This window comes from Coregonus clupeaformis, unplaced genomic scaffold, assembly GCF_020615455.1.
Source record: "Coregonus clupeaformis isolate EN_2021a unplaced genomic scaffold, ASM2061545v1 scaf0001, whole genome shotgun sequence".
Taxonomy (NCBI): Eukaryota; Metazoa; Chordata; class Actinopteri; order Salmoniformes; family Salmonidae; genus Coregonus; species Coregonus clupeaformis.
In genome coordinates, this window is record NW_025533456.1 from 629,916 (window position 1) to 646,935 (window position 17,020).

Sequence of the window (17,020 nt, forward strand, 5' to 3'; positions counted from 1 at the left end):
TCTTCCCCTTTCCAGACACATCCTCCTTGGTGTGTCTGTAACAAATCACTCCATTTCGCTGTGGCGGTGGTTGTATATATATGCACTGTGTATTGCCATTGTGCACAAATCAATTTTTCATTTTCTCATGGTCTTCGTCCTCCTCGTCTGACTCTAGATCTCTTCCCTGTCGCTCCTCATCCTCATGAAGATATCCTGATGCGTAGAGAGAGTTCAAAAATTTAATTGAGGTCATTTAGGCTCTTGGATCTGTGTTCAAAGTGGGCGCAGGACTTGTTTGTAGGTAAATGTTGGTATTGTGTTTGTGTGTGTGTGTTTGTTAGGGATGGGCATTTTAAAATATTATACTTTTCCGACAGGAATTTTTTCTGATATCTGCATAGTCGACATTCAAAAAACGTATAAAAAAAAACTAACTTGACCAATCAGAATGTCACAAATGCCAAAGGCAGAGGTAGGCTACCACAATGGACAGGCTGTAATTCTCCGGTAGTTTTTGGCTAACAGCAAAGGTGAAAGAGAAGTCTGATTTTCGCCATGATTGATGGATTCGGTTTCAAAATACTTTTCTCGTGAGTGTTCTGCATTACTCTGTGTCAGGTCTTCTGGAACCTCTGTTATGTGCGCGATTGTAATTGCTATTTGAAGTGGAGAAAATAGGTTGTCAGGTCTGACTGGTGGGCTAAATGCGCTAGCTCAATGTACTGTCATAAAAACTTCATTTAATAGTTTGTTATTTTATTAAATGAAGAATTTCAATTGTCATGGTATATCCCTGTATGTAATAATGTCTCAATGATAACTTAATTTAGAAAAAAACTTTTTAATTGTTAAAATAGGCCCACCCCCCAATAAAATTAACAAAAATGAACACGCACACAAGTAATGGAATACTAAGGTCCGTTCGGATATTTGAATATTCAAATAATTGTAATCGTCTCTAGTGTGTGTATGTGTACTTGTATGGACAACCAGTGGGACAGGATGCTGTTGTGTTATTAACTGATGCGCATAGGTAGAATTCTAGCTCACACTCAGTCCTAGTTAGTATAGTGGGCAGTATCCCCCCCCCCATCACTACCAAATACTCAGTAAAAAGAAGAAACAAATATTCAGACTTTTTTTTCTTTTTTCTACACTTCATGTTACAGCACTTTATACAGCATTCAAACGTATAGAGAAATAAATAATAATCTTCAAATACCGTTTTGTATTCAAGTCTTTATTCTAAGTCCTTCTAGACTCAGTCGGTCTACCCTTGGTTAAACCTGCATGTAGAAGTCTGAAATAATAAACATATTCTCATTCAAATTAAGACTGTAATTTCATTATAGCTGCTACAGTGATATACAGATAGTCATTGTCACACTTTGCATATGAGATTGTGTTGTTCTGTATATGCAAGCTTGACTATTTATGATTGTGTGTGCAGGATGTGTGTGTGTGTGTGTGTGTGTGTGTCTACAGAGGCAACCAGTGGAACATGATGTTGTTGCGTTGTAAACTCCATGTAGAATGAGATCACAGACAGCCAGAGGTCAAGGGTCAGTCATTAGATTCTGGAACTTGGAATCTTTAGAGAATCAAAATGTTGTAGTTCTTCAGTTTGACTTCCTCCGTTTTCTGGGACAACACCTTTTTTCAGTCTCGCCTCATCCACACCAGTCTGGTCCAGGGGTGTGTTCAGCAGGGCACAACATTGTGGCACTTTCAGATATAAATATGTTAGGTAGAACTAACACATCTCTCTGACATAGAAGAATGAATCATATCGGGTCTATTCATAACAGTTCTATATGCATCTTTCAACAACATTTAGGCTTCTGAACGTGGCCTTGGTCCTAACTCCCCTCCTCTCATAGGGAAGATCTCAGTTGCATTCTCCTCACGTCCGCTCTCCTCGTCTCATTCTCAAAACCCATTGGAGGAGAAGGTCAGAGGGGAGGAACGTCTGGCTTTCTCATCCAATGGGTTTTGGGAACGAGACGAGGCGAGAGAGGACGTGAGGAGTATGCAATTGAGATCTTCCCCTGGTATCCCCTCTGTCCTTGTCCGAGCAACTCAGTCTCTGTGGTGCAATCGGCTACTTTCGATAACGTTTAGCCTACTGAATGTGAACCTGGTCCTGACTCTCCTTCTGTCCTGGTTCTCCCTCCGTCTTAGTAGGTATTGTGGTGGTCTGGGGGCCCTGGTCAGTAGGTATGGTGGTGGTAGTGGTGGTGGTCTGGGGGGCCTGGTCAGTAGGTATGGTAGTGGTGGTGGTCTGAGGGGCCTGGTCAGCAGGTGTGGTGGTGGTAGTGGTGGTGGTCTGGGGGGCCTGGTCAGTAGGTATGGTAGTGGTCTGGGGGGCCTGGTCAGCAGGTGTGGTGGTGGTCTGGGGAGCCTGGTCACGTGGTGGTGAGGTGTCCAGGGCCAGCTGCATGGCCCAGATGCTGAGAGGCCTCATGTAGGCCAGGGAGCGGTAGATGCCCTTCTCACAGTAGGCCTCCGGGGTCTGAAAGGCCATGCCCAGACGCTCCCACACCGTCCGGTAGCAGCCCTCCGCTGTACGTAGACCCTCCTCCAACATACCCTGACACAGACACAGACAGGTTTTGCATGATGATTGGTAAATTGATAAATCGATTGGATTGACATAGTACATAGAGGTGGGTTTAGAGGTACGATATTTTGGTTTGAAATGTGGAAGATGGGAGAGGATTGTAGGTCATATCTGAAATTTTACATTTTGTATCATTTGTTGAATTTACTGAAATGATCTACTGAGCAAAAAAAAAGTTTGTAGTACTTAAAAAAAGGTTTGCTCAAAAGGTCAGATGAACAATCTCAGACTACAGACAAGGAAAGGAGGCTTCTTCCCCCCCATACTGACTTTCTCTCTCACTCTCACCTCATGGATCATAGTAGCGGCCAGTCCGTACACCACGCCGATCCACACCTCGTCTGACTGGACACTGGAGTGGTCAGGCACCCCCTCCGGCCTCATACCGTTGACCGCACCCATCTGACCCCCAGCGAAACTCATCACGTTCAGGTCAAACACAGACTTCAGTGCACTGCAAATCTTCTCCTTAGGAAAGGCCTGGGGGGAGGGGTAGTGCTTTGTTTTGGTTTGTTTGTTTGTTTGTATAGTTTGATTTAATCAGTGTGATCAGAATGCTATGTTGAGTCTGGAAGTCATTAACAGTAATAATATTACAAATTGTTTTAAGTGCTTTTTAAAAGACACTGTCACTTTACATAGACTGCAAGATAAAAAAATAAGTCATTAATAGTAATAATGTAAAGTTATTTTAAGTGCTTTTCAAGACACTTTACTTAGTTAAATCAAATGTTATTTGTCACATGCGCCGAATACAACGGGTGTAGACCTTACCGTGAAATGCTTACTTACAAGCCCTTAACTCTTTCTTGAACCGCATTGTTGGTTAAGAAAATATATACTAAATAAACTAAAGTAACAATTTTAATAAAAAGTAACAATAAAATAACAGAAATTAGGCTATATACAGGGGGTACCGAGTCAATGTGCAGGGGTACAGGTTAGTCGAGGTAATTTGTACATGTAGGTGGGGGTAAAGTGACTATGCATAGATAATAAACAGCGAGTAGCAGCAGTGTAAAAACAAAGGGAAGAGGGAGATCAATGTAAATAGTCCGGGTGGCCATTTTATTAATTGTTCAGCAGTCTTATTGCTTGGGGGTAGAAACTGTTAAGGAGCCTTTTGGTTCTAGACTTGGCGCTCCGGTACAGCTTGCCGTGCAGTAGCAGAGAGAACAGTCTAATGACTTGGGTGACTGGAGTGATGTACTCTCTGTAGCACCTTATGGTCAGATGCCGAGCAGTTGACATACCAGGCGGTGATGCAACCGGTCAGAATGCTCTCAATGGTGCAGCTGTATAACTTTTTGAGGATCTGGGGACCCATGCCAAATCTTTTCAGTCTCCTGAGGGGAAAAAGGGGTTGTCGTGCCCTCTTCATGACTGTCTTGATGTGTTTGGACCATGATAGTTTGTTGGTGATGTGGACACCAAGGAACTTGAAACTCTCGACCCGCCCCACTACAGCCCCGTCGATGTGAATGGGGGCCTGTTCGAGCCGCCTTTTCCTGTAGTCCACGATCAGCTCCTTTGTCTTGCTCACATTGAGGGAGAGGTTGTTGTCCTGGCACCACACTGCCAGGTCTCTGACCTCCTCCCTATAGGCTGTCTCATCGTTGGTGGTGATGAGGCCTACCACTTTTGTGTCGTCAGCAAACTTAATGATGGTGTTTGGCCACGCAGTCGTGGGTGAACAGGGAGTACAGGAGGGGACTAAGCACGCACCCCTGAGGGCAGATGTGTTGTTGCCGACCCTTACCACCTGGGGGTGGCCTGTCAGGAAGTCCAGGATCCAGAGGGAGGTGTTTAGTCCCAGGGTCCTTAGCTTAGTGATGAGCTTTGTGGGCACTATGGTGTTGAGCGCTGAGATGTAGTCAATAAACAGCATTCTCACATAGGTGTTCCTCTTGTCCCGGTGGTAAAGGGCAGTGTGGAGTGCAATAGAGATTGCATCATCTGTGGATCTGTTGGGGCGGTATGCAAATTGGAGTGGGTCTAGGGTTTCCAGGATGAGGGTGTTAATGTGAACCATGACCAGCCTTTCAAAGCACTTCATGGCTACCGACGTGAGTGCTACGGGGCTGTAATCATTTAGGCAGGTTACCTTCGCTTCGTTGGGCACAGGGACTATGGTGGTCTGCTTGAAACATCTAGGTCAGGGGTGTCAAACGTACGGCCCGCGGGCCGGATCAGGCCCGCAAACGGGTTTAATCCGGCCCGCGAGATGATTTTGAAAAAATAAATATATATATATATATATATATTTTAAAATGCGCTGCAATTTTTCAATAAAATAAACTGCTGTTCCAATTGCGTCCACTGGATGGCGCAATAGCACTTGTGTTAAGCAAGCAAACTGTTTATACCGGGGCAGAGCAAGTAGGTCAAGCACGTGCAGCCAATGAGCTACTTTGTTTTGCCCGCGATATTTATTACGGCTTCTACTTTTAACATTATGTGCTTTGGCACCCTCATTGCCCCAATATGTCTCTGTCAAAAAAGAGAAAAGTGGACGCAGAGTGCAGAGTGTTCCAAGAAAAATGGTCATCCTATTTAATCACGGAATTGAATGGGAAAGCTGTATGTTTGGTGTGTTCAGAGCATGTTGCAGTGCTGAAAGAATATAACCTTCGTCGCCACTATGTGAGTCTTCATGCCGACAAATATGACAACTTTCAAGGACAGCGGAGATGAGAGAAGGTGAATGAACTGTTGGCGGGTCTGAAGAAACAGCAGTCTGTGTTTATTCACAGCCGAGACATCAGTGACGCTGCAGTGAAAGCTAGCTACCTCATTGCTAATGAAATCGCAGTGGCTTCAAAACCATTTAGTGAGGGTGAATTTGTAAAAACATGCATGATGAAGGCAGCGGAGATTGTGTGCCCTGAAAAGCGGCAGGCTTTTTGCAAATATCAGCCTGACAAGAAACACAGTTGCAGACAGGATTTCCGATCTTTCAGTGGATTTGGACAGCCAGTTGAAGCAAAAAGTAAAGTCATTTATTGCGTTTTCGGTTGCAATTGATGAAAGCACGGACATTACAGATGTTGCACAACTGGCAATTTTTTCATCCGCAGAGTTGATGACACATTGACCGTCACCGAGGAGTTCGTGGAGTTGGTGCCGATGACAGATACAACGACAGCAGCTGATATTTTTACCGCACTCGTCGGGCGCGCTGGACAGGGTCGGAGTGGACTGGTCCCACGCTGTCAGCCTGGCTACAGATGGTGCGCCCTCAATGATCGGGGAAAAAAGCAGGCGTTGTGACAAAGTTCAGAGAGAAAGTGCAATCTGCAAATGGAGGACGTGATTTTTTGACTTTTCACTGTATTTTGCACCAGGAGGCTTTGTGTTGCAAGTCATTAAAGATGGATAACGTCATGAAGGTGGTCATCCAAACTGTTAATTTCATCCGATCCAGAAGCCTGAATCACCGTCAGTTTGACAGCCTTCTCAGAGAGAAATACCACATCTATGGCCTGCCATACCACACTGAGGTAAAATGGTTAAGCCGAGGTGCTGTGCTGAGGCGTTTCTTTGATTTACGAGAAGAAATTGAACAGTTCATGGAAGAAAAGGGCAAACCAGTGTTAGAATTTCATTCCGCAGAATGGATGCCGGACCTTGCATTTATGGTGGATGTTACAGACCACCTGAATAACTTGAACAAACAGCTGCAAGGGCGCAACAAAGTTGTCACGCAGTATTATGACAGCATACGTTCTTTCAAGTTGAAGCTGTCATTGTGGGAGACGAACTTGCCGGTGGTGATGCAGCTCACTTCCCCTGTCTGAAAAATGTGTGCGCGACCCAACATGTGGCAGACATGAAGCGGTTCAAAGATAAAATAACGGGACTGTTACGGGAGTTTGAGCAACGCTTTCAGATTTATGTTTATATGTTTTTATGTTGATGTGCTATTGTTTTTAATTGTTTTTATTTTATTTGTACATTTAACCTATTCTTGACTCTGTGGTTCTTGCACTTGTTTGGGGAACAGGATTTCATTATTTTTATCTACATTTCTGCCTGAGAAATGACACCCTGATATAGTTCTGTGATCTGTGAAACAGTTCTGTTAATCACTGAGGCATTGTGTGTTTGTGTGTTCTTTTTCTTTAGAATTTTCAAATAAACTTGACGTGTTTTATGATTAATAGTGATGTTGTGCTTGTACTATTTTGGACACACTGTCCTCAGGCTCCAGCTTTATGTTGTATGTTGATCATATTAAAACAAAGAAAACAATCTGAAGTTGTTGTTTTTAAGTTATATATATATATATACCATGATTTTTCCAGTCCGGCCCACTTGGGAATAGATTTTCCTCCATGTGGCCCCTGAGCTAAAATGAGTTTGACACCCCTGATCTAGGTATTACAGACTCGGTCAGGGAGAGGTTGAAAATGTCAGTGAAGACACTTGCCAGTTGGTCCACGCATGCTTCGAGTACACATCCTGGTAATCCGTCTGGCCCCGCGGCTTTGTGAACGTTGACCTGTTTAAAAGGGTCTTGCTTACATCGGCTACCGAGAGAGTGATCACACAGTCGTCCGGAACAGGAATAAGCGATAATATAAGCAATAAAGTCACATTACAATCAGTAAGAAAATTCTGATAGAAATCCTAGTACAATCATTACTAGACCAGTGGAGGTTAAAACATCAGTCTGATCAGGAGCTAAATGTTCCTCTGTTTGTCCAGTGTGTGGCACTGTTTAGTCAATACTTTTCTATTAGGGTTTTAATAGTCAACAATAGTATTACTCTTTATGTCTTGGCTTTGTGTCTGACCTGAAACTGGCCATCTCCCAATCCAGATGCCCGTAGGAACCACTGGCCGGCACACTGGTCTGACATCACACTGTTGGAGAGATCCCGTCCACTACTGTCGTAGTTGTAGTACTGGCCTGAAGATACAGAGATATATATTCAGCTTTTAGTCTTAATTGTACAGCAAAATTAAAGTCAAGCTCTGAATGGCGTTTTACTATGAGGCTTATCTCAAAGACAGAAATAAAAAATAAAATAAAAGTTTTTCCTCCCCGTCGGGGAATTGAACCCCTGTCTCCCACTTGACAGGCGGGGATACTGACCACTATACTAACGAGGACTGAAGTCCATGAAGAATACTAATCATTACATACTTCACACAGGCCCCAGCATCAAATAAATGTATGCTTGTCTATGATTCATGTACAATATAATTAATTACTAATTTGTACTCCAGAAGTGTAGTTGCTAGTTGTTTACTATAGAATTGTGGCTTAAATTCAAACTTTATGCTCTATAAACACATAAAATCACAAGAATATATTTCTTAGCAAAGTGTGACATTGTTGAAGAATGTGTAACACCCCAAAAATATTTTCGGCATTACTCCCTATTCATTACTGAACGTGCGCCCTCTACTGGCAGAAATAAGGAACTGACCATTCCACAGCAGTTTGTCGAAGGCAGCGCTCCCCCGGTCTAGTATGTCTCTGAAGCGATTGAAGGCAGTCTCATTGTTCACCAGCCTGGCCATTTTACACATCACACACACAGAGGCTAGCCACAGACCCCCACAGTACGCACTGAGAGAAAGCGGGAGAGAGAGGTAGGGGGAGAGAGAGAGGGAGAGCGCAGATTATAATTCCTATAAACTAACACTGAAAAAGTAACACATAGAAATCTTTAAAATTACAACTGGAACTCAGGTTTGACCTTGCCTCATACATTACAACATGCATGCAGTATAATTCCTGGTCGAAAACAGGAAGTTGAATTATTTGATGTGACCTTAAAACACAGTCTCACCTCCCTGGGGTGGGTGAGGGAAGCAGATAAAAATACAACTGTCAACTGACTTCCTCTTTTCCTGTTTGCCATCACAGTGGGAACTTCTACTACAATGAGTCTTGTTACAAGTTATGTCACGCTATTTACCAGTTCTCTCCCTCTCGCTCTTCTCAACTCTCACCTAGGTCCTGTTACAGTCCATCCGTCGTAGGTCTGGTCGGCGTAGCCAGAGTTCTCTATCAGACCATCGCCGTCCGTATCAAACTTCATCTCTGACTCCATCACGGCCTGAAGGGGATATAATAACATTTGAAATACATGTATTAAATAATACAATCATTATTTTAATGAATTATAATGATTAGGTACATTCGCCAAAAAGTTAACTATTTTGTCTTGTCTGTACATAAATAAATAAAATAATTCATTAATAAGCGACTTAAGTTCTATTAAAAACCTGGCAAAATGCTCTACAACTGAGTGCCGGCCAACACTGCGACTGGGAGGATTACTACACCAGAGAGCACAATTTAGCCACAGAGGATATATATTTTTATTTTTGTATTTTTTTTGCGTTCCATTTCATAATTGCATGCCATAACTGCTCTACTGCATAACTTGACTGCTTTAGATACTGTATATGAAAATAGTTATTATTGTCAAGTGTTGCTCAGCGGGAGAGAAAAAACTAAACTGTTTCCGCCGGTGTCAAACTGGGGACCTTCCAACGTGTTAGGTGAACGTGATAACCACTACACCTTCCAACGTGTTAGGTGAACGTGATAACCACTACACCTTCCAACGTGTTAGGTGAACGTGATAACCACTACACCTTCCAACGTGTTAGGTGAACGTGATAACCACTACACCTTCCAACGTGTTAGGTGAACGTGATAACCACTACACCTTCCAACGTGTTAGGTGAACGTGATAACCACTACACTACCTAAACTAACTGCAGATCTCCTTGACGTTATAATCGTATTATAGTAACGGATCCTATCAGCGCTCCTCCCTACCTGGCAGATGGGCCACATGTCCTGGAGGTACTGTGGGTCCTGGGTCAGGTGGAAGTCTCTGTAGACCTGCAGGACAAACTTCAGGTTCAGGTCCTTCCAGTCGGCCGTGTCGTGGATCAGGTAGGCGTTGACACGCTGCCACGGCTCGTCATCTAGATTTTTTTACATTTTAGTCATTTAGCAGACGCTCTTATCCAGAGCGACTTACAGTTGTGAGTGCATACATTTTTATACTGGCCCACGTGGGAATCGAACCCACAACCCTGGCGTTGCAAGCGCCATGCTCTACCAACTGAGCTACACATTTTATTTATTTATATAGCACATTTCGTACAAAATAAATGCAGTTCAAAGTGCTTCACATATATATAAAATAAGTGAGAAAGAAAAACAATATTTTAGATAAATATAAAATTATGATTCATAAATGTCCCTAGAGAACACAGATGCGGTCATTGTTATATGACGGCTACATCTGTACAGAAGACAGACCTGTTATTTAAAGTAAGACAATGCAGATTCACTAAGACACAAATTACAAAAGCTAAAAGAGTCCAATTCTTATATAACATGAAATCTGAGCTCATAACTCACAATGCATGTCCCGAAAGTCCAAGTTACATGCACATATCTGAATTCAGTGCCAGTATTCAACCCAATGTCTAATTTAATAAATATAAACTCAACATGTAAAGTGTTGGTCCCATGTTTCATGAGCTGAAATAGAAGATCACAGAAATGTTCCATATGCACAAAAACACATATGTGTTTACATCCCTGTTAGTGAGCATTTCTCCTTTGCCAAGATAATCCATCCACCTGACAGGTGTGGCATATCAAGAAGCTGATTAAACAGCATGATCATTACACGGGTGCACCTTGTGCTGGGGACAATAAAAGGCCACTCTACAATGTGCAGTTGTCACACAACACAATGCCACAGATCAACGCTATGCGAAGGAGATTTGTCGCGCTGCATGAGGCAAATGGTGGTCACCAGATACTGACTGGTTTTCTGATCCATGCCCCTATTATTATTTTTTTTACGGTATCTGTGACCAACAGATGTACATCTGTATTCCCAGTCATGTGAAATCCATAGATTAGGGCCTAATGAATTTCTTTCAATTGACGGATTTCCTTATATGAACTGTAACTCAGTAAAAATTTAGAAATGGTTGCGTTTATATTTTCCTTCAGTATATATATGGGACAATATCATTTATATGAATCCGGCTCGAAGGACCATCTTTATGAATTGTTGGTAAATGTTGGTACAGTATGTTTGTGTTTCCCCTATACCTGGGTCTCCTATGTCGTGAGGGACTACATTCTTAGTCTTCACGGGAGAATTTCTGCCACTCATCAGATGGAGTCTTTCAGTCGGGTCACACGAAACCACACTGCCAGCTGAAAAACAATACATAAATAGTGAACGCACACAAACACATATTTGCTCCAGGATGGGAGAGGGCCACCACACACATGTGCGAGCACACAGACACACACAATAACATTCAGACCCTGCTTTACTCACCAATGTCATATTGCAGGCTGAGGGCTAGTTTGGGCCATAGCATGATGAGTGCAAAGGAAGCGTAGAAGTGCACGTCGTACGTGTTATACATCCTGTACTCCTGACCTATGAGGAGAAGAAAAGAGAACATTTAAAAATGATTGAACTCCCATTCACTCACACACACACTTCAGAGAGGAGTAAAGACAAGGTTACTTTACAATTAGCCTTATCTAACAGACAAAAGTGTTTCCTCCCCGTCTGGCAATTGAACCCCGGTCTCCTGGCCCCCGCGTGACAGGCGGGGATACTGACCACAATGCTAAAGAGGACAGTGTCTTTTCGGGGGTCTACCTATTTTTAAAGATCCCCCTCCAGCCACCAGACCACCTCGTTGATTACATGATTTCCCTAACAAAAAAAGGTACATTTCAATAGGCGGTGCAGGCATCTACATTAGATGGCACAAGTGTGTGTGTGTGTGTGTGTGTGTATGTGTGTGTGTGTGTGCGTGCGTGTTGGGCTGTCCTCTGTAGTCTATCACAGTACGAGTCATAATACCCATAAAACCTAGCAGTCAAACACGGAAATGGTTCCAATAGTTGTTGTTTTTTAAGGGCGTTTCGTGTAGGCGTACCCTGGCGTGACGTTTTTATAACTGTAAATCTCTCTTGGACAAGGTGACAATTCAATATATTTGCCTGTATTTACCCCCCCAAAAAACAAATAAAATATGAAAAGCTAATTTGCAATAATACAGAACTACAAATGGCGGTCTCTTAAGCTTTACGTCACTCAAAAAGGGCCATGATTATCTGGACGAGACTGCCGAATCGAGGCAAAGGTAAGAATCTCTGGATTAACTAACTAATGTTGGCTAAATTGAGTTTAGCTTTCTTTGGCTTTTATAAACCAAACAGTCTAGCTTGCTAGTTAACTAGCTAGCTAACTTATATGGTGAAGTCAGGGCTAGGCGTTCTTGATAAAGTTTGTTTGCGTCTGTGGGTGAGGGGGTGGGTAACCTACTTCAAGTACTACTTAACTTGTAGTTACCCTAGCTTTCTGTATTATTTCAGTCTGGCTTTTTGAGAGGTTTCAGAGATTGACTGATTAGCATCCTCTAGACTCAACACTGTGCTTACTTTACTGCGGGAAAACATTGATATGTTTGCTTTTCCCCTCTGGCCAGCAGATCATGTGTATAGCTAGTAGGCAAGGTGTATATAACCTTATTTAGTCCTACCTGCTATGGTGGGTTTTAAATGAATTGGTATACACACAGATTGTGTATACCAGTGACACAAGCCTACCAGATGAGCTAAATCACTTCTATGCTCGCTTCGAGGCAAGCAACACTGAGGCATGCAAGAGAGCATCAGCTGTTCTGGATGACTGTGATCACGCTCTCCGTAGCCAATGTGAGTAAGACTTTTAAGCAGGTCAACATTCACAAGGTCGCAGGGCCAGACGGATTACCAGGAAGTGTACTCCGAGCATGCGCTGACCAACTGGCAAGTGTCTTCACTGACATTTTCAACATGTCCCTGACTGAGTCTGTAATACCAACATGTTTCAAGCAGACCACCATAGTCCCTGTGCCCAAGGACACTAAGAACCTGCCTAAATGACTACCGACCTGTCGCACTCACGTCTGTAGCCATGAAGTGCTTTGAAAGACTGGTCATGGCTCACATCAACACCATTATCCCAGAAACTCTAGACCCACTCCAATTTGCATACTGCCCCAACAGATCCACAGATGATGCAATCTCTATTGCACTCCACACTGCCCTTTCCCACCTGGACAAGAGGAACACCTACGTGAGAATGCTATTCATTGACTACAGCTCAGCGTTCAACACCATAGTGCCCTCAAAGCTCATCACTAAGCTAAGGATCCAGGGACTAAACACCTCCCTCTGCAACTGGATCCTGGACTTCCTGACAGGCCGCCCCCAGGTGGAAGGGTAGGTAACAACACATCTGCCACGCTGATCCTCAACACGGGGGCCCCTCAGGGGTGCGTGCTCAGTCCCCTCCTGTACTCCCTGTTCACCCATGACTGCATGGCCAGGCACGACTCCAACACCATCATTAAGTTTGCCGGAGACACAACAGTGGTAGGCCTGATCACAGACAACGATGACACAGCATATAGGGAGGAGGTCAGAGACCTGGCCATGTGGTGCCAGGATAACAACCTCTCCCTCAACGTGATCAAGACAAAAAGTTATACAGCTGCACCATCAAGAGCATCCTGACTGGTTGCATCACCGCCTGGTATGGCAACTGCTCGGCCTCCGACCGCAACGCACTACAGAGGGTAGTGCGTACGGCCCAGTACATCACTGGGGCCAAGCTTCCTGCCATCCAGGACCTCTACACCAGGCGGTGTCAGAGGAAAGCCCTAAAAATTGTCAAAGACTCCAGCCACCCTAGTCATAGACTGTTCTCTCTGCTACTGCACAGCTTGCGGTACCGGAGCGCCAAGTCTAGGTCCAAAAGGCTTCTCAACAGCTTTTACCCCCAAGACATAAGACTCCTGAACAGCTAATCATGGCTACCCAGACTATTTGCACTGCCCCCCCACCCCACTCTTTTACGCTGCTGCTACTCTATTATTTATGCATAGTCACTTTAACTCTACCCACATGTACATATTACCTCAACTACCTCGACTAGCCGGTGCCCCCGCACCTTGACTCTGCACCAGTACCCCCCTGTATATAGCCTCCCTACTGTTATTTTATTTTACTGCTGCTCTTTAGTTATTTGCTTGTATTTTTTTTACTTAACACTTTTTATTTTACTTTTTTCTAAAAAAAAAAAAACTGCATTGTTGGTTAAGGGCTTGTAAGTAAGCATTTCACTGTAATGTCTACACCTGTTGTATTCAGCGCATGTGGCAAATACAATTTGATTTGATTTTGTTTTTGAGGTAGAATTACTGTCATGTTATTGATGCCAAATTCCAAACCTTATTTGCACCTTCTCCATTCCAGAACCAATGGGCGTGCCGAAGTCTTTTCACCTCTCAGCTAGGTAAGCCGTTTCAAACTGGAACACGACTCTCCAGCTTTGGTCTGTTACAGACATTGTAGGAAGTCCTGAAGAGCAGGAGTGTGTGAAGGGTTTTGTCCCAGCCCAGCTCTAACACCTGACTTAAATAATCAACATACCGAATCACGGCGATAGGCTATGATTTGTAATCAGGTATGGGCTGGGTAGGAACAAAAGCTTATACACACTCCTGCCATTCAGATCTGGAGCTGTCCACCTATTTAAGTAATTATTAATGGGGGGGTATTGATATACTGTATAACACATGCTCTACTTTCAAGTTGAAGTTGAACTTGTTGACTGATGCCATTGCAGCGGATGCTAAGGAGGGAGCAGCTGCAAACCAAAAGACTGCAGCCAAGGCAGCACTGGTCCACACCCGCCCATCGGGTGAGTAGTATTGGTTGGTACTGTATGTGTCATTAGGTTTCTCTCCATATGTAGGCTATTGTACTGGCCTGTGTGGTACAGTCTTTCATATGTGTAGTAGTGTGTTGCATCGTATTGCTTCGTTTATCATGTGTGTCAACATTGAATTCAATCTAAGCCACAGATTGATAACTTCCTCCATTTTGCAGACTCAAAGACATTCAAGCAGCACTTTGAGAGCAAGCATCCCAAGTCTCCAAATGGTCCCAGTACTGGTTGATGTGAAGGCCTAAGTGACCACACACTCAAATGGACCAACAGTTGAGGTAAGATTATTCCATCATTCGCATACAGTAGACATGGTGGTGTAAACCACCATGTTGTCAACCAAATGCTGTCCTCAATGCTTAAGTTATATTGCGAATGGTCAATTTGTGGAAATGCTGTGATCACTTAGTCTTTAAATATTGACCACGATTTGAATGCTGTAACGAAATGATGTCGGGGGACACGCCGAGACCCCGGGTATGACTGGATACGGGCCGGATATTTGTGACAATTAACATTTTTTTAAAGGGGTGCAGAAGCACACCAGCACCCCATTTGATGTTTATTCCATGGCCAACCATCCCTCTAGCTACTGCCTAATCCACACTGTCTTTTATGCCCCATGGTCCCTCAACTTCGGACACTTTGGACCTCTCCATCTCGTCTATAAACCCACCCTACCTTCAGCCACTTTCCCTATGCTGCTTCCTTCACTTGTTCTTCTCCTGATTTCATAGCATCTAGACTCAGAAACACATTCATGTGTTGTGGTCTACTGTTTTTTCCTCCTGTGTAATACTGTCCTCCTCCTGCTTGCTCAGGGGTTCAGACTAAACGCTGTGGTAAATGTGCTGCTCACAATTGACAGCAGCAACATGGACCTGTTAAATTGACACGAAGGGTGTTGGTATAGCTGTGTTTAGGCATGGCTTCCTTGTTTTGAGTCTGTTAAAGTGGGTTTCTCATTCTGCTGGAGTTGACCTAGTATTTTATATAAAACCTACCTTACACACCCAGTTTTTCCATTGTTATCTCACCCACCAAAATTACAATATGCTGTTTTATATTTTGTTTAATTTCTGCTGGGCTAATTCCGAAAATGGAAAAGCAGAAGATTCTGTGCGCTTTCGTGTATAGTAACAATAGTTCATATGGTGCTATTTGATATTCCAGATTTGTGGCATTGATGAATAAATCATTTAAATCTTTACTGCAAAGTCAGATGTTATATGTATGCATTGTTTCCTATTTTGATTTATTTAAAACAATGTAATTGTTGGAGTTCTGGTGTTTTACGTGATTGATGTGTGACTAGGTGCATTCTTGTCAAATAAATATGCTTATTCATTAATGATAATGAATACATTCTGCAATGAGTTAATCTGGCTTTGAATCTGCAACAGAACAGGTCAACAAGTTAGTTCTGAATTGCTTTAATACAGCAGTGCTTTCGGACATTATGAATTGAAATACATTTCACCTTGTTCATATACAGTGGGGAAAAAAAGTATTTAGTCAGCCACCAATTGTGCAAGTTCTCCCACTTAAAAAGATGAGAGAGGCCTGTAATTTTCATCATAGGTACACGTCAACTATGACAGACAAAATGAGATTTTTTTTCTCCAGAAAATCACATTGTAGGATTTTTAATGAATTTATTTGCAAATTATGGTGGAAAATAAGTATTTGGTCAATAACAAAAGTTTCTCAATACTTTGTTATATACCCTTTGTTGGCAATGACACAGGTCAAATGTTTTCTGTAAGTCTTCACAAGGTTTTCACACTGTTGCAGGTATTTTGGCCCATTCCTCCATGCAGATCTCCTCTAGAGCAGTGATGTTTTGGGGCTGTCGCTGGGCAACACGGACTTTCAACTCCCTCCAAAGATTTTCTATGGGGTTGAGATCTGGAGACTGGCTAGGCCACTCCAGGACCTTGAAATGCTTCTTACGAAGCCACTCCTTCGTTGCCCGGGCGGTGTGTTTGGGATCATTGTCATACTGAAAGACCCAGCCACGTTTCATCTTCAATGCCCTTGCTGATGGAAGGAGGTTTTCACTCAAAATCTTACGATACATGGCCCCATTCATTCTTTCCTTTACACGGATCAGTCGTCCTGGTCCCTTTGCAGAAAAACAGCCCCAAAGCATGATGTTTCCACCCCCCATGCTTCACAGTAGGTATGGTGTTCTTTGGATGCAACTCAGCATTCTTTGTCCTCCAAACACGACGAGTTGAGTTTTTACCAAAAAGTTCTATTTTGGTTTCATCTGACCATATGACATTCTCCCAATCCTCTTCTGGATCATCCAAATGCACTCTAGCAAACTTCAGACGGGCCTGGACATGTACTGGCTTAAGCAGGGGGGACACGTCTCGCACTGCAGGATTTGAGTCCCTGGCGGCGTAGTGTGTTACTGATGGTAGGCTTTGTTACTTTGGTCCCAGCTCTCTGCAGGTCATTCACTAGGTCCCCCCGTGTGGTTCTGGGATTTTTGCTCACCGTTCTTGTGATCATTTTGACCCCACGGGGTGAGATCTTGCGTGGAGCCTCAGATCGAGGGAGATTATCAGTGGTCTTGTATGTCTTCCATTTCCTAATAATTGCTCCCACAGTTGAT

The 17,020-nt window shown here is 43.3% G+C and overlaps 1 protein-coding gene, 1 long non-coding RNA gene and 1 other non-coding gene across 6 annotated transcripts in view; 1 reads left to right on the plus strand and 2 right to left on the minus strand.

The window, feature by feature from the left end:
* Positions 1–259: 259 nt before the first annotated feature.
* LOC123482955 lies at positions 260–15,801 on the plus strand. Its single transcript, XR_006658024.1, has 5 exons — positions 260–572; positions 13,923–13,962; positions 14,296–14,370; positions 14,559–14,675; positions 15,085–15,801. It is a non-coding gene; the product is annotated as an uncharacterized LOC123482955 (long non-coding RNA).
* Positions 1,207–17,020, minus strand: part of LOC123482953 (non-lysosomal glucosylceramidase-like) — a 37,895-nt gene continuing 22,081 nt past the window's right edge. For all 4 annotated transcript variants that reach the window (XM_045212185.1, XM_045212186.1, XM_045212183.1 and 1 more), the window contains exons 11-18: positions 10,942–11,046; positions 10,707–10,814; positions 9,405–9,556; positions 8,567–8,673; positions 8,038–8,180; positions 7,399–7,514; positions 2,891–3,082; positions 1,207–2,572 (exon numbers count right to left, since the gene is read on the minus strand). In XM_045212185.1, the coding sequence (XP_045068120.1) occupies positions 2,105–2,572; positions 2,891–3,082; positions 7,399–7,514; positions 8,038–8,180; positions 8,567–8,673; positions 9,405–9,556; positions 10,707–10,814; positions 10,942–11,046 (1,391 nt within the window). In that variant the 3' untranslated portion in view covers positions 1,207–2,104. The remainder of the gene's footprint in view (positions 2,573–2,890; positions 3,083–7,398; positions 7,515–8,037; positions 8,181–8,566; positions 8,674–9,404; positions 9,557–10,706; positions 10,815–10,941; positions 11,047–17,020) is intronic.
* trnad-guc lies at positions 7,646–7,717 on the minus strand. The gene has a single exon. It is a non-coding gene; the product is annotated as a tRNA-Asp (tRNA).